Source organism: Solanum pennellii, chromosome 2 (assembly GCF_001406875.1).
Source record: "Solanum pennellii chromosome 2, SPENNV200".
In the NCBI taxonomy this organism is placed as follows: Eukaryota; Viridiplantae; Streptophyta; class Magnoliopsida; order Solanales; family Solanaceae; genus Solanum; species Solanum pennellii.
In genome coordinates this window covers 35,402,985-35,421,481 of record NC_028638.1, presented here as the reverse complement: position 1 = coordinate 35,421,481, position 18,497 = coordinate 35,402,985, and the positions used below count along the sequence as shown (strand labels likewise).

Here is an 18,497-nt window from a genome sequence, read left to right as displayed (position 1 = left end):
TTGTGATCTATTGAGCAAGAGCAACACGTCAAATTTTGGGTAAAATTTAAGATTTTAGCTTGTGATCAATTAAACATGCACTATTTTTGATTTATTGAAATATCCTAAAATTATGTTATCTAAGCGAAAACTAATTTACGCCCACAATTTATGTTTGATAGACACAAAACTTTTGTCTAGCAAATTTTCTAAAGCAAAGGTTGTTTTATTAGAAATTTTATTGTACGATATTAAAGATCATTTTATATTGAGGTCACTTTTATAGTTCACTTTATTTTAATAGGAATTTTTGGCTGAGCACTTCCATTTTACAAGTTTTTTATTAGTCTATTCACATTCACTTTTTCATGATAAAATTGTGTACTCTATTTAAATATGATATCGATCTCCAATAATCAAAATGTTGTCCAATTTGATAATATCATTATTAATCGAATATTTTTCTTTCCAAAAAATATCCATTTCTTAAAATATATATATGTATATTACCTTAGTACCCCTGATAATGTATCGAGCAATCATTATTCTAATCAAGTGCACTTCTTAATTTAATTAATATATATTACTAATCCTTATTATTGGGAATACTTAATTTAGGTAATTGATCAGACTTTGTCAATGGAATTTCAACATAGTACTGCTGTTGCACTAAGCATTATTCCAATTTAGCTGTCAATTTCCTAGCCCAAAATATCTTTTGAGTAGAGATATTGAATTTTGATTAATATTTTAAAATGTATTATATCATCATATTAATATAGAAAAATTATAACTTATAATCTTTAAAGTAAATGGTGGAAGTACTTATATTTCATTGGTTTTTTAACCACTTAATTTAAGGAAATAGATCCAAACTAACTCGTGTATAATGTATATTAACCCAAAATGCTCAATTTTGTTGTGTATTACACTTTTACATATAGTTTAGTATTTTTCCTTGTTATTAAAAGGGGTTCCAACAAAAAAAAATATGAGGTTAGATTATGCATATCTAAATTTATCAAGACAAAAAGAAATAAATTTATCCTTCAAATTTTTTATTATAACTTTAAATTACCAATAGATTGAAGTCAAAAGATTAAATGAACAAAGATAAAGGTATTAACAGAGAAAAACGAACACCCACATTTTGGATATTTATGTATGTACAATTTGGGGTGGAGCTAAAATAAAACTTATGATTTTTTCAGTAGAATTTAGTATTTTTAGTCCAAAATCTTATATTTGTCTTAAAAAATATAATGAATAATTATTAATTTAAAATTAACAACTTAAATGAATTAAAATTTTACACTCATACACATTAAATTTTGATTTGTCACTCTACATATAATTAACTCAGTTGACAAAAACAAAGATGTTTGAATGAGAACGCAGCAAAATATTTTCAACGCTCAAACACAAAAAATGACCCAATTAAAAAAAGGATAAATTATCAAACTAGTCACAATTCCTAACTTAATTAGTAAAAATATCTATACTTTAAAATAATTATTGAAAATGTCAAAATGTAAATATTATAGATAATAATTTGTATTCAAATTTTATTTCTTAAAACAGTCCAACTTTGAATCAAATTTTACCTCCATTATCCATTTACACTTCTGCTTTAGTACCATTAAATTTATTTTTCATCTTTCACTTTTCAATTTTTTTTTTCTTTCATCAACTTTCAGTTTTCGTCATTCCCATCTTCACTTTTCTTTTTCTTTTTTTCATCAAAATTTCACCATTATTCTCTTCATTGTTGAAGAACTAATTATTTAAGTTCGTAACAATTTGTTCAAATCTATCAATTAATCAAGGAATCTCTCAATTGATAAAGGTATTTTTGAATTCATCATTTATTTTGTCAGATTTTGTTTTCAAAATCACACATTATATTGAATTTTCATATTGTATGCATTGAGGATTTTCCGCCACTTTTTTTTAATATTTATGTCAGTTTGTTAACTTACTCATCATCAGATTTTTAGTATTTAAAATAATTTTTATCAGTTTTTTTTTTATGATTTGTTTTTATATTTCAAATTTAGTAAAATACACATTAGCATTTAGGTATTTAGTTGTTTCGCAAAAGTATTTGAAAGTATTTTGAATGTTCTGTAGTTTGTAGTCAAATTTATGTTTACAAAGTGACAATTTAAATACAAACCTGTATTTTGATTATTTAAAATTGTGAATGAATAAGAAATCAAAAATAAACTAGTTAGTATAAACATACAATGAGCAAAATAAAATACAAAACTATTTGACTGATGTAATTAGGATGAATACACACATAATGAATACATTAAACTGTATTTTGGTTATTTATAGTTGAGAATGAATACGAAATCAAAATATTAATACAGAACTTTATGATATACGTTAGGACAAATATGAAATCAAATCTAAATACAAATTTTATGGGATACATTAGGACAAATACGAAATCAAATCTAAATACAAACTATTTGATATACAAAGTAATATTGAAAATAAGCAAAATAAAATACATATGTAAGATGGATGAATACATATATCATGAATACATGAGTATTGTATTCTGAATACTGGAAAATTTCTTAAAATGAGATATATAAACTTCATAGCCTTAACATGATAGCCAAATAACTTCATAAAATTTCAGACATTTTTAAAGATAAATTATAATTTCATAACGTCAAAATATGCCTTAGTAGAATAAACTGCTTCAAAAAAAATTAAGAAAATTAAATATTGAATTTTTAGAACAATGGTGATAGACGTGTTTTCTAGAACATGGTGAAAGAAGAAGAAAGAGATGAAAGTTGGTGTATTTTGATAAATTGTCAATTTAATTCTTTATTTTTGAATTTTGTAACTGATAAGAATTTTAAGCAATTGTTTCGTTTTAATATTTTTCTCTCCCCTTAATTTCTCCTTTCTGTTTTTAACAATTATTTTTTTTGACATTTTTACTAAATATTAAAAGTATTGATTCATTATATTATTAGTTGCCTTAATTTAGTGAGCTTTAGGTTTTTGTTGCTACTTAACTCTCAGCTAATCTCTACATATTTTGTCTCTTAGTTTATTTCCAATAATTATTCACACCTTAATATTCGAAAAACTCGATTCAACTTAATTTATGTGACATTTTTGACTGAACATAAAATAATTTAAGAAACAAGAAAAGATAACATTAATCAAATTGGCATTATTAATGTTATTTTAATACTTATTTTAGTTGATTTTTCTTTACAATAAAATATTAAGTGGAACACAATAAAAAATAAAATAGGGATAATGATATTAAATAGTTATAAAATAAAAAAATATTATTTAATAATCTAATTTAAAAAAAATTAAAAAATTATTTAAGATAAATCAGGACAAAGAACATAATACCCCCAAATGAAGTGAAGTGATGACACATAAGAGAGTATCACCAATGTAAAACTCATGAAAAGAAAAAGAAAAATTACACACCCCAAAAAAAGAGGGTACAAAATTGACCCTTTTTTAATTAAAAGAAAATTGTTCTATGCAAAAAAATATTTATATTTATATTTAATAAAAGAAATTAAGCGTAACCACATATCAGACAAATTTCACTATGTTAAGCTTTCTAGAAAAACAAACCCATCCATGATGCATATGGATTCCTTATATTGGTTGTTAATAGTAGAAATCCACAACAATCAAACATATATGTCATCATAATTTAATGCTTAATCCTAAGTTAATTTGGTTTACCACTTTTTTTTCCAGGATTAGTCTAGTGTACGTATGTATATGTTATGATAGTGCAGCGATTGGATATGTATATATCAATAGCAATAATATTTCAAACACTCATATGATAAACCAACAAAAAAGTGTGTAACGCTTAATATTTCTTGCTTCTAATGAAAAGAAAAAAAAAGAAATTTGAAGAATAAACAATTTATGTTAGGGTATACAGAAAAAAGTGAAATTTATTTTTTAAAATTTTAAATATGTAAAAATAAATTGAGAGAGCTCGTATTTGTTTATCAATACCCTAACGTCCCCAATCAAGAGCGACCCTCCCTTCGGCCAAACCTTTTTTTATATATTTATTTTTTATATTTTAAACTCTCGTAGTAAAAACGTTGACGGACTACTAATTCCACCCCACCCCCACGCAGTGTGTATAGCAGGAATCTGTTTGGGTCAAAGTTGATATGTGGTGGAATTGATACATGTGTAGTTAAAGCTATAATTATTGCTATATTAGAAAACATCAAATTCTCAATTAAAAGGGCATTGTATAGTAATGTTATGGACCACCACAATTAACTTTATATGTTATTTATGTTAGTCTAGTCTGGATTAACCATATGATGTGACAAATCAGATTATATTGAAACTATAACAACTTAATTTCAATCCCAATAAATGTTGTTACATATAGGCTCTCTCCTTTTATCTGATATCTTTTTATGCCCTTTCGATTTATTTTTATATGTCATTCATTTTCGTAAATAGTTTGAATCATATTTTTCCTATTATACTTTGGTATAATAATTAAATAGTCTTAAAAGTATATACTTTGATCAATCTAGGAAAACTAATAAGTAATTAAGTAGTACTCTATATTGGAGTACTTTGATTAATTACTCTCTCCATTCCTTATTCTATAAAATTTTATTTTGAAAAGAAATCTCAACAAACAATTAAAAATAAAAAATGGAAGAAAAATAAAAAATAATATTGAAAGTTGAAGCTTTAATAAACTTTTTAAATTTTTAGATCAATTGGTGAAAAAATTTGACTCTAGAAAACTCAAAAATTTAAATAGACATTCAAATACATGTTAATTTTTGAAATCTAGCATATTCATCATTTATTGAAAAGTTACCTTAAGAAAATATTAAATAAGGGTAGAACGGTAAAGTTTCTTAATTTCTTAATGCACGTGCAATCAAAAGTGTAACATATAACAAAATCCGAAGGGAATAACATTGAGTTATTGTCTTTAAAATATATAAATGAGTAAATTTGTTTGATACGTTATTAATTAATAGAAATAAAATAAAAAATATTATATTAATAATTATTTTCTTAATAAGTATATAAAATCAAAATTTAACGAACAAATGAAGACTGGGAGAGGATAATTTTTTTTTCACTTCAAAATTCAACCATCTTACGTTAGAAAATAGAAAAAGTCAAAATTTGAAAATGCAAGTGGAAAATTAAAAAGATTCTTTTGTCAATGACACTAGAATTGATGTATAATATACTTCATCTTATGAATAAACAAATAGTTACTACTTAGATCAAATCTTTAAGTCTTCTTTCTAGAAGAAAAATCAAAATGATGTCAAGATCGATTTATCTATATTCGATTATTTTATCAATTATTTATGGAAAAATGTATTAAGTATTTCCTAGATTAATATCAGAATTTTAGAGACACATCTCAACTAAATCAACATTTTATTATCTTCCTAAATTTATTATTTTATAATTTTGTACACCTTTTGTTTATATAGCACACTTCGTGACTCCAATAATTGAGGCGCGTGAGAGATACTCGAATGCTACGTAAGTCAAAACGGTGTATAATTTTTTTTAAAATGAAGTAATAGGATCGTAATTTAATTAGGTATATCTCTGAGATTTTCATCATAATCTAGAGAGATACTTGTACATTTTTCCATTATTTATTAAATCTTTGCGACATTTTATTAAGCCTTTGTGACATTTTATTAAGCCTTTGCAATATAAATATCGATAACTTTATTCACTAAATTTTAAACAAGGAGAAAGACATTATTGTTGAAATACTAAAGAGCCATTTGTAAAGTGGATACAAATTTCAAACCATGTTAAAGTGGCAGACTAAGTGATTGAGTTTACTTTAGTCGATAATTGATGTATAAGTTGAAGAGTTTTTTTTAACAAAGATTGGTCAAATTAAATAATGGTCAATAATTATTTATATGATAATTATATAATCAAAGTGCTAATAAGCTTTGATTTTACCACTTTTGACAGTCTAGACCCTAGAGGACAGCTATGCTTTATGATAAGGGAATATCATAATCTATTATAAATCCTTCAACAACTCTTTTTTTTTAAAAAATATAAGCGAAATTGAAGTGAATAACTTTTTTGGATCTAAGTTAGTCATGTACAAATCTGTAAGCTATTATTATATATAAATGGAAAATGAGGTTCTCAAATTTGGAGTGTAAAAGCACATGCCTTTTTTTTATACAATTGAGCCGGCAATGTGTATTATATAAATAAAAAAGTAAAAATTTAAGGAATCCATAGTGTAATTCAATAATTACACTCTGTCCCGACAAATTTAGTATTTACTAAAAATCTTTTAAAATTTTTGTGCCTTGATACTTTAGACTCTAGTGATACATGGTAAATGATACATGGTAAATTTAAACTGTAAAGAAAAAAAGAGGAAAAAATGGTACATTTAAACTTGTTAACTAAAATAGCTTAATTTACGGTAACAGATCATTAATCAGCATTAAATTAGCACGTAATTGGATATTAATTTAAAATTTTGAAAATCAAAGATTATATCATCTATTTTGAATACATTTTTTATGAACAATCTGTTAAACTTCGAACTGCAGTAATTTTATTTTCAAAACCGCATGATACATAGAAAACATTATGATACACAACAAATTCATGTATCAATGCATCGTCAAAAACACTATACACACTGATTTAAAATGTATCACCAAGCACACTTGATGGATTCAAAATGTATCAATGCATCATCTAAAACACTATACACACTTGATGGATTCAAAATGTATCAGCAAGCATACTGATTCAAAATGTATCAGCAAACACTTCATGTATCAATGCATCGTCTAAAACACTATACACACTGATTCAAAATGTATCAGCAAGCACACTTGATGGCGCAGTTATTAAAATTAATCACTGCTACATGATAAAAAATTTCAAAAACCCTTGATACATAGGAAATCATATGATACACACCTAATTCATGTATCAAATCATAGCCTAAACATTATAATCCACTTAGTACTTATGTATTAAACCTATTGTCTGATACATGATAATAATTTTCATAATTTTTTGATACATATTGGATTCCTTAAAATTTTTACTAATTTCAACAATAATTTTAAAATAAGTATAAAAATACAAACCCAAAACAATGTAGGCCTGAATCATATATCCAATTACGTGCTAAATCCACAACATGATTTAAAAATACACATAATATGTGCATAGCTCCTCCTATGCATAACAGTAGTGACTTACAATCACTGGTGGCAATTTAGTCGTGAATATGAGGTGCTTCATATTCATGCTAGTTGCATTAGTCACCACAAAAGCTCTAAATTGTCATCGAGGAAAGGTGATTTTCTGCAGAGCTTGTTGTAATTAGTCACCATACACTCTCTTTATCATGTGTAAAGCCGGAGTAAAGTTTAGTAAATGTTGGAGTAAGAAGAATTGAAGACGTGGTGAAGTAAGAAGAACAATAAGAACGGGAGAGAAATTATGCAGTTTTTTGAAATTTCAAATTTTTTGAATTTTGAAATTCAAAATTTCAAAATTGGGTGTTTTAATTAAAATTAATTAAAATTAATAATTCAAAATCCAAAAACTGATTTAGAAGATTGAGTGTTTTAGTGGAGAAAAAATAGGCATTATATTGGGGGATTGTGTATTATAGGAGAGAGAATGTTATGTATCTATACACTTCTACTAAAATTTAAAAAAAAAAGAAATTATGTAATATTTAAAAAAAGAAGGGAAAATTAGAGAATATAAAACTTATAGTTGTGTATTTAAGTTATTTTTCCAATAAAAAAACTACGAAAAAGAGTTTAAAATATTTTTAAGGATGTGTTATTGAATAAAAATGTCTTTTGTTGATAGTAACATAGTTTTAAAAATATCTCTGTCATTAATAGTTTAATCTAAAAATACTATATTGTTACTTAATGGATCAAAAAAGTGTTATTTTTCAAATAAATATATATTTTTTCTTTTTATATTTATTCTTTTCCAAAGAATATTCTTTTTAATTAACAAATGTTCGTCTTTACTTTAATTCACACAAGATTAAGAAATACTTTTTCCTTACTTTATCAGGAAACGACAATTAATCATAGGATATTTGATTCATTAAGTAATAATAAGAGTATTTTTAGATCAAACTACTAACGGTAAAAATATTTCTGAATTAACTATTAACAATAAAAACATATTTATTCAATTTCACGTAGTCAAGATTAACTATATACTCTTTCTCATTCACTTAAAATAAGATATCAAAAATTCAAAATATCTCAGGGAAAATGCTAATGCTACCAAAAAGGTTGCTTGGTCAAACCATGTGCAGTTCTATCAAATTATATTTTGTGTTGTGTAGTGAGAGTGCAAGTGGATATAATTAAAGAAAAATGCAATTATATCACTTAAACACAATTCATGCAACTCTCAATAGTAAGCATTAATTAGTAACCTAGAAAAAAAAACATCAGTAAAAACTGCTACAAGCTGATTTATTTCTTAGGAAAAGCTTATTCAAGTGTCAACCATACAATAGTAAATCAAATTTCAGGGAGTTGACCACTAATAAATTGTTACCCAAAGATGAGATGAACATATCATACCATTTTTAGAAGGCTCAAACACATAAACAACCTCTTAAATTTGAAATTTAAACATTTGAACGGTAACTTACTATATGATAAAGTGTTCCTATTATACACTTTCAATTCAATATTGCACGCATTCTCAAATGTTTATTAGGTAATTAACTTAACCACAATAAATGTACCATTCACTTCGATTATCACATCAAACTCAACTGAAACAAGCTAAAGGTTTTACGATATACCGAGGATACTGTGTATAACCAGAGGAGGTAAATAATATGTTAGGTAGTAACTGATCAACGTAATGTGCACTTAAGAACATACACACACAAAAAATTCACAACTTGGAACTGAAAATGTCTAATAAAAACATTTTATCATGTGTTCAATTGGAACAAGTTAGAATTCAAGTGCCTAAATAAATTTTACTAGCAAATTCAAGGGGTTGTCTTTGTATTAAGCAGTTTTTGAACATACCATTCACTTTACTTGTTCCTCAATCTCTTGGAAATTACTGAATCCTCTTTCAGCATTTCTCTTAGCAAGACAGATTTAAATCATCTCATGACAATAGCATAAATAATCTCCTATGATAACAGAACACTCAATATCTCTCTAATTCATCAGTCATCATAATTACTATAACAGAACACTAAACTCGTCATAATTACTATAATTGACACTTGAAAGTAGAAATCGAAGACCTCACACCTCAATCGAGTCAGATCATTATAAAGAAGACAGAAAGAGAAGCGTTCTAGGAAGCAAACGAGCAAACGGATATAAGCATACAAACAGAAGTACCCGGACAAGGAAAATAGTAACCTGGGCCTTCCCAACCCTTCTGAGCAAAACCAGAAAGGCCAACAATCTACATAATAAATTGGAGAAGGAAATAAAGACATATAATCTTGTATGTAATTGACTTGCAAGCAAGAATACTGAGCATAACGAAACAACACAACAAAAAGACAATCAATTGATGGCACAAGAGTTGAAAGTGAGTTGGCCGATACCACAACTAAGACATCCAAGACGGACAGTTCGATAACTTCCACAGGTTCATATATATTGTGTAGAAAACATAATACGGGAACAGGGTGAGAAAGTCTTTAACTGGACTTAATGTCTAAACCCAAAATGAAAAATTTCATACTAGGAGATCTTCTCCATCATCGTCGTGATCTTGATCCACCTTGTCTTGCTTCATCTGGATATGAAGGAAATAGCTCGATGTACCTTGATCCAATCTCCATATTGTCCTTGCACATAGCTTTCTTTGCCTCCTCAGCCGATGCAAACTCCACATAAGCATCACCAGTAGCTTTTCCATCCGAGCGGTAGGTAATGTTTATCTTGTCATCTGTAAGGTTAAATTCATTACCAAAAAACTTGAGGATATCAGATTTCTTACAACGGTATGGGAGACCGCGCATCTTCAATATCTCTGTGTACTCCATTTGATCTTTGTTCTGGGCCCTCTTTGGACGAGCTGGAGGGGAAGCACGGTAGTCAGATTCATAACCTCCTTCCTTCACCTCAGCAGCTATAGCTTGGTAATAATCTTGCTTCTTGCAACTGAAAACCTCTACATATCTCCTCCCCATGTTCTGTCTATCCCTCCGAAGAGCATAATCCACTTGAATGTGACCAGCAAAGACAACAAATGCTTCTCCAGAGAACCTACCATCCTTGTTGACCACAAAAATATCCACAATGTCCAGGCCAGCAAAGAACTTGTAAATGTCAATTTCAGTGCAATCAAATGGAAGACCCCTTAAACGAACAACAGGAAAGGCAGAAGGCTGACATCTGTTATCATAGTCAAAAGCCTGCTGATAGCCACTTGCACTGCTGTTCACTGCGAAGTAGGGATTTGATTCCATCATTCTTGGTCTCTTTGATCCGATCTCGTACCCGTCTGAAAACCCCCCGCTCCCCAACATTGCCCTTCATTATTGATACCCAGAAAAGAAAAAAAAAATTCCCCCACTCAACCTTGTTAATAAGAAACCAAACCCGACCCATATTTTCTCCTACCACCTAGTTTCATATACTACTTTTCTCCAAACAAAAACACAACATTTCATGCATGCTTCCAACCGACAAGCATAATTACAAGAAAATAAAACACATAAATTGGAGACATCACGAGAAATCAATACCTAAGCATAAACCAGACCACAAAATTCTCAAGTTTAAAGGGGTTATTTCTTAACCTTCAATATGTTCTTAATATATCTAGCAACACCAACAAAGTAGCTAGATAAGGCAAATAATCATGCTGAAAAAGACGATCATAACCCAAAAGTTCTCCTACCATCATATAAAAAAAGGGGGAAATCACCTAAACATTCCAAGCCAGGATACCAATCTTTAAAAGCTAACTGCCTCATGTTTTTGTATAGTTGGGTTTATTTATCCCCTTCTAGATTGCCCTGCTTCATTTCTGAACTATGTCCGCTCCCTGATTCTTAATTAATAATGTATAGGAGAGTTGACCTTTTGCTACTAAGCTTTTGTAACTATTATGCATCTTGATGCCCGCAATAGAACTAATTACTTCATCAAAAAAAATTCTATTGCTAGTAAGACCTTCCTAAAGCTCAGTAACTTTATTTTTGAACCAGAAATCCACAACTCCCTAAAAACATGGTACTCGTGTACACTGAAAAGGTCTAGAGGCGAACTTCTCTATAACGGATATTACTTGGATGCTATATCATAATATTGTTATAAAGATCATAAAACATGAGAAATTGGTTCCAAAAGAAAAAAACTTGGGGGTTATAATGAACCGTTGGTATATAGGATAACTGTTATAGATACATGTAACTGTAATTTATCCTTCAGTATGGTGTTGAAACAATCAAAGAATAATCTTGAAGTAACAAGCATGCTAGAGCAGCTCAGAAACCCCATGCTATCGAATTCACCCTCCCATATATAGCAAAAGAAAGTGCTAATTTTACAATCTAAGGGCAAAATCAACCTAGAAAAAGAATCAATAATTAATTACTACAAGGCACAAACACAAAGCATCATCTAAATTCGTCAACTGCTACAAACAAAATTTGAAAACAAAACATCAACATAGAAAAAGAAAGAACACCCACATGAACAGATAGGAGAAGAATGAATCAAGTAAGATAAACTCACCCTCTTGATCCGTACATAGCTTCGCAAGTTTGCAGAAAACGATTCAGATGAAGCGAAAATCAAAAATCTGCACCGAAACCCTAGCGAACAAAAGTGCTGTGTAAAGGCCCAGAAAGCTCTCAATTGTTTTATGAGGAGATTATATATATATACTCATTATTTAGACTTAGGACAGTTAAATCGAAACGACGTCGTTGTATTAGTGACTAAATATTTTTATTTTTGTTTCAATTTAAAAGGGGGCAAAGGTCTAATTTGACCACAACATTTATGAAATGATTCAAATTTGTCTTCTGTTCGGTAAAAAACATTTTTTTGAAATCTACTTACTAAAAAGATGTGTTAGATTAGTTATTCTTATGGACTTAAAAGATATAAAGTTTTCAAAATAAAAATTTATTATTTTTTATTTACTAACAGTAAGATTAATAAATATTGATAAATTAGTTTGAATTTGTCCTTGAATTTCAAATAACAAGATTGTTATCATTTGACAGTAGTGTCCTCTATTTTGTAAATACATTTGGTTAAATCTACATTTCTTGTAAAAATATGTGTTAGATTGGTTTATCGTAATGGACTTAAGATATAACGTTTTCAATATGTGAACTCTTTTTTAACTAATAGCCAATAAATTAGTTTAAATTTGCCCTTAAATTTCAATTTAACAAAATTGTCATCATTTGGCAATAGTATTCTTCAACACTGTGCCATAAAATAGGTCCTTTTTTTTTCTATTAATCGCCCTCAAACCTCATTCAATTTTAATGGAATTCGAATAGTGATCAATTGCACTATCAAATTAAGTTCGATATTTTGTTAAAATCGAAACAATTTCATCATCAATAGTTCTCAAAATCACCAATTGCGATATCAAAGCTATTTATCGACTTCTCAATACCAAAGAAAACTCAACTACACATTATTCAGCTCCTAAATCTTTTGCAACAAAGTATTGCAGAGTGTTGAAATTCAACCATTTAAATGTTAGGTATAAAACGGGTTCATGTTTATCCCTCGTATTGAAAAGTCTACATTCTTAATCCAATTGCGTTAAAAAAAAGAATCCTTTTTACACTATCGATGCTAGAATTAAAGTTCATATTGTATTTATTTTTTTTGAAGGTTGAAAAAAATGAAGAAAAAGAAAGAACAACGGCCTTACTTTCAATTTGAGCATTTGGGAACAGTTTTATTTTCTTCAAAAATAAACTCGTAGTATGAATGACTTTTCTCTCCAACATCAATCAAAAGTTCGTTGTCGACTTTTTATCATATGATTTTACTACATTTATTTGTATCGTGTTTAGATCATTTCCCTTGCATTATATATAAAATCTCATCAATCGTTTGAGCAAAAGTATAGCTTCTACTGTAAGTTTTACAAGGCACCTGGAAATATTGATAAAAGAAAAAATGTTACCTATAACTATGTTTATTTCAGTTACTATTCATGATTCCACACTTCTATAGCTACAGTGAGCATAGCTTTATGCTTTTTGTGGCAATGCCACTGTTGGCACTACCATACAAAGGTTTACGAGTTACTCTTCACACTAATGTATCTTGTCAAAAATGATACAGTATTATTCGACTCGTTGAGGACAAAATTTCATCGATGTGAATATTAATTGCAATCAAATAAATACACATCAGTAGACTGACCATCTTGGTTCTTTTCGATTGATGTGTGTATCTAGAGCCTTACTCTCCTATTTGAATATTTTCCGGCAGATAAGTTTGCTGACTCTAGTGGACAGTATTAACCATGGAATGACTCCCACCTGCAGTTGCATACAAAGAGTTAGTCGAACATTCTTCAATAAAAAGGCATTTTTGGACTGGATTAAGAGCACATTGGCACACTAAGAAGGATAAGATTTGACATAATAAACTTTACAAATGAATCACAGAAAGTAATGGTAAAGAAGATTGAATCTCCAGACTCTCAGTCACATTTTTGTAAGTGAATGGACACCAAAATTATCGATCAAGGCATTCTCATAGCTGATTGAACTTGGGATTTCATAGGAAATGAGGACTGATGGAAATACGAGAGAATAAGCACCCCAACCCCCGAACATACCACCTACAAAAAACAAATTATCTTTTCCTAACTTCTTAAAATTGTCTCAAGATATCAGGAACGATACCCTTCCCAGAAATTGAGTGAGTACTCCAAACCTTCAAAGGTTCAAACTCAAGACCTAAGTTCATTACTAGTTCATACAGTCACGATTTATTCCAATCAACGGTAAACCTCACGATACTTACCATCACATTTTCATTCGATGGACCTCCAGACCGCCAAGACAATATCCTACCTGCAACATGGAAAGTTACAGCACATCAGTGACACAGTCATACAATGTTGGTGAAAGCAATAAATATATATTTACTGTCTATCCCATCGAAAGGCATGGCACAGCAAATATTACTAGAATATATCACAAAAGTCCTAAAGTTGATAAAATGACATGCAGGGTCAAAGAAACCAAAAATACTAGGGGATAACAGTACCGAAGGGTTGCAGGAGCTGCTTAGGTATGGAAGCCACAGGGATACGCCAAAACCAGACAATCATCATGAAGTAAGTCAACACCTGTGTGATCAGTAGCTGATTAAGTATCTTACAATTTTAACAAATGTTATCAATGTCTTGACTAGCAAAGCTCACATTCATTACCTTTACAACCATTAGGGCCTTTCTGTGTTTATCATATGACGATTTCATCTCTTTCATGAGCTTTTCTTGATCTGTATGGAACTAAATGTAGTTATTAGGAGTAAACGACAACAGGAACAGCAAATACACCTCAATCTGGTATATGAATCCTCGCCTCGATAACCATCTGAGAATCATGTACTCAATAATTTATTTTTACAACAAATTTAAGGGTTTTCTAATACTAGAGGATCTCTTTATTTCTTTCACTGACACACAAATCTAAAAGTCAACTAGAATAATTTTGGCAAAAATGAGATAAAATGTGAGTATACCAACATGACTAATCAATACTCTCAACTTACAAGAGTGCCGCCAATTTGGTTCTTATGTATCCATGAAGTTCTTCTCTTTGCTAAGTCTGGATGGATTCAATGTGTCATATCGGCATCTATCTTACCATTCTTCTAGGAATCTGAACCAAGATTGATTTGTCTGCACATAAGTGCCACAATCCCATTTAATCTTAGATCACCTTTGTTCTTCTTATGAGGGACGTAACTTGCAGCACTCAGATGCAGATTTACTTCTACACATCCTAAAACCCTTATTCTCTAGATTACCTAGCTGCAGTTCAAACTTTCTTGTTGACTCCTTCAGTAGTTTCATCAATAAACAAAATCTAATTTGTAAATAGCATGCATCATATGCGTATATTATTGGTTAGTTCTTTTTCCATATATGAGAACTGGTCTACATTTTCTGAGTGTACTTACACTAGCAACCACTCATGTGCACATATCTTTTGTTCCATTTATATTTTGATATGAATTACTTTCTTCTCAAACCCCCACCATTAGCTTTTGTTGGCACTCAATCATTGCTCCTCCTAAGTGGATGATTATCATGTGGAGATTTTTCTACATCTTCCAAAAACAAATCATAAATCGTCCTAATCTATGTTACTCGGACTCTCCAGAAATATTGCTGCACCCGTATAGGATCCTCCAACAATACACTGGTTTCGGAGGATCCTACACGCACCCTTCAACATTTTTGAAGAGTTCGAACAACATAGGTTTTAATAGAAAATCACACCAAGCTGTCATTACTTTTTAACCATAAGAAGGATAGTAGACTTGGTTTCTAACTATTTATGCTCTAACTGGCAGGAAAAAAGTGTCAATAATCAGAGAATTATGGAAACTTGCTACTTAAAAGGATAGCCGCTCAAGTAATTTTAGGTCCTAAAAAAAGGGAGGTGTATTTGGCCCTTTAATATGCCTAGCTTGTTATTCATGGAGTACAACACGTTGTTAATGGAACTGACCATTTGCAATGACAGCCTTGAGAACCCTTGTTCCCCAGATCCTCCAGAAAATTAGGGTGCACGCTAATTGTGAAGTGCTGAGAGGATATCATGGGTCAGTAGGAAAAAAGATAAGATGTTGAAGTAAAACTATTAGCACGCCAAACCTTGTTATTTCTGAACCTAGAGGGACGGATGTTTTGCTCTTAAAGATATCTCAGTCGGGTTGTTTCACCACCCATATACTTTAGGAATATTGGTACAAGACTAATTAGTACTGGCATAGCTAAATTTGACAGAAGTATCTCCAAGCATTCTTCTATTAGCTTGCTTTCTATGGTAGCCCAAGTACACCAGACAAAATAGAGTAATCGGGACTCTGACTGCCATTTCTTACTATAGTCTTTTCAACTATGAGTACCTTAAGTTTCTTTCTACATGCTATTTTACTTGTCCAGCTATACTTTGATGGAGAAATACGAACCTATGCAGAAGCATTCTCATAAATCAAGTCTATAAAAATTATGGATAAACAATAATATCTATTCTTAGTATGGTAGTATATGCCATACTTTTTGCAAGCTCCTGCTCCTTGGCTGCTGCCGTCCTCCTTAGTTTGGCAGCTTGTGCAAACGTTGAAGGCCTGAAATCAATATGAAAACAACATAAGCTTTTACATATCATATATACTGTACAAAATTATTATCACCTACAAAGTGAATTACCAGCCTATGGCAACTCTCACTTTCTTAACTAAAATCCCAGAATGAACAGAAGAAATACTAGTACTTTGGTTGGAAACCTGAACATTTCCTAAGACACATCATAAGTTTTATACAGCATAACAGGGAAATTTTTGGTATCATGTTTCTACTTAAAAACAGCAACTTTTGTTTTCACCATCTACCATTAACTATTAACATATAGTCTTCCACTCCGTATAGATATGAAGATAAATAATACTCCACCATATGACACCCTTTCGGTGTTGTAACATTCAAAAATGTTAGAGATCGTTTCATTTAATTACAATTTTGCAACCTTCAAGAACTCAGATTCATTAAATCATTCAAGTTTTTGAACTTTGATACATGATTTTCTATATCAAACTTACATTAACATTCTAATCCACTGTCATTGTTATAATATAAGTCAAACAAGCATATTGTTTTGATCAGGTAAGGTAAAAGTCAAATTGACATCTTAAACTCTACCTCGAGTACAATTAAAGCATATAGAATGTGACAGAGGATTACTAGAAGGATGTAACTTGTCATATTCATAGAGAAATTATCAAAGATTAATATAGATCAAGAGAACTTTAAGAGATAGAGAAAATATAACACTCATGTGCAGAACTCCAAGTAACACGAATTACAGTAGAAGATATTGAATTCCTATACAAGATCAGATAAGATTAATAACTTGAACTATTGGAATCACTTACTGTGACATGGCATTCGCTTCCTTTTGCAGCTGCTTAATTTCTGCACGCAACTTCAACTCCGCAGCATTAACAGCAACTCTCTGACAATGAAGACTGTTATATTAGAGATAATACAACAGCAAAATAAAACAATTAATTGCTTAAGAAAAAGGATTAGAAGATTTGTGATTTATCTGAACAGAAAGAAAAAAAAAACTTTGACCTATAAACAGGATGACTTCATTTGTGTTAAACTCTTGACAAATGGATTATTCAAATAACAGACAAGATCAATATTATGCGATCAGTTGTGTGTGTATACGTATACATATATATCGGTAGTACAGATAAATAACTCAATATTCAACCAAGTGCAACATTTAGCTTACTTGTAGCATGACTGTCAACATAAAACATCTAGTTTTCACATGCTCCATATTTTAGCCATACATTCACCTAGGAGGAGCGCATGGTTTAAACCACTACACTATTAGTGCAGTTTTAGTGTTCTTAAAGTGTCTGATGAAATATATCTCATATCTCAAGCTATATATACACATATATACATAATTTTCCCCAAATTACACCTCATACGTACACAAAAAGGTCCGCATCTGTATGGATATGATATGCAAGTATAATTGTTGTATATGTGTACGTACACAGTTTCTCTCACACAAACACATAAATCAACAATGTATCGGATGAGAAATAAAAACACTGACGCACCTGAATCCAAATATCATACACATTATGAAATTAATATAAATTTTTTATAAGAGGTGGGAAATGGAGAAAATACACTGGTATTGAGTTCGACATGACGGGAAAAGTACTGAACGGCGACGACGATAAGGAATATAATCGGCGCGGCAACGGATCCTTCCATTGATGTCTCCATTTTCTTCTCCAGCCCTTTCTCCTGCTTACTTTATGGATTCCTCATCTTTGTTGCTGAACCAATATCTCCGCATTTCGTGTTTTCTTTCTCCTTTCTCTGATTTCTGATGCAAAGTTTTGAATTTGTCACGCTTTTTCTTTTATCCTCGGTTTTATTTGGGATAAAAAAATGTTTGCCATTAAAACCTTTTTTTTAATAAAAGAATTTGACAATTAATTTTTCGATTATGACCTAATTTTGTAAAAGTAATATATATCTACAATAATATTACTAAAATTACTTGTTCAATCTCTTACAACACAATGCTTTTTCATATTTTTTATGTATTTAAATATGATATAAAAATAAAACAAATAGTATCTTCGAATGCCACCTCAGTCGATGTTATTTGTGATTTCTAGAAGATAATATCCGTGTTATAAAGAAAAAAA

At 29.9% G+C, this 18,497-nt stretch overlaps 2 protein-coding genes across 3 annotated transcripts; both read right to left on the bottom strand.

The window, feature by feature from the left end:
- Positions 1 to 9,548: 9,548 nt before the first annotated feature.
- Positions 9,549 to 11,900, bottom strand: LOC107011669 (heterogeneous nuclear ribonucleoprotein F-like). 2 transcript variants are annotated; one of them, XM_015211251.2, is made up of 2 exons: positions 11,766 to 11,900; positions 9,549 to 10,556 (listed from the first exon to the last, which is right to left on the bottom strand). In XM_015211251.2, the coding sequence occupies exons 1-2, from the start codon at positions 11,780 to 11,782 to the stop codon at positions 9,779 to 9,781; spliced, it is 795 nt and encodes a 264-aa protein (XP_015066737.1). In that variant the 5' UTR covers positions 11,783 to 11,900; the 3' UTR covers positions 9,549 to 9,778. The 2 variants fall into 2 exon arrangements, with proteins under 2 accessions (XP_015066737.1, XP_027770551.1); XM_027914750.1 differs by having other exon boundaries at positions 9,549 to 10,527; positions 11,766 to 11,882.
- Positions 11,901 to 13,140: 1,240 nt separating this feature from the next.
- LOC107009493 lies at positions 13,141 to 18,143 on the bottom strand. Its single transcript, XM_015208833.2, has 7 exons — positions 17,968 to 18,143; positions 17,187 to 17,266; positions 16,312 to 16,382; positions 14,452 to 14,522; positions 14,286 to 14,367; positions 14,040 to 14,089; positions 13,141 to 13,549 (listed from the first exon to the last, which is right to left on the bottom strand). Exons 1-7 carry the CDS (start codon positions 18,064 to 18,066, stop codon positions 13,478 to 13,480), a joined length of 525 nt encoding a protein of 174 aa, XP_015064319.1. The 5' UTR covers positions 18,067 to 18,143; the 3' UTR covers positions 13,141 to 13,477.
- Between the last annotated feature and the right edge of the window lie 354 nt (positions 18,144 to 18,497).

Bases quoted from the DNA above. Each gene is read 5' to 3' on its own strand.
- LOC107009493 (XM_015208833.2), bottom strand. From the start codon at position 18,066: ATGGAGACATCAATGGAAGGATCCGTTGCCGCGCCGATTATATTCCTT. The intron at 17,267-17,967 runs GTATTTTCTCCA...CTTCATTGTCAG, and splicing joins ATGTCGAACTCAATACCAGT to AGAGTTGCTGTTAATGCTGC. The intron at 14,368-14,451 runs GTAATGAATGTG...CTGATCACACAG, and splicing joins AGGCCCTAATGGTTGTAAAG to GTGTTGACTTACTTCATGAT.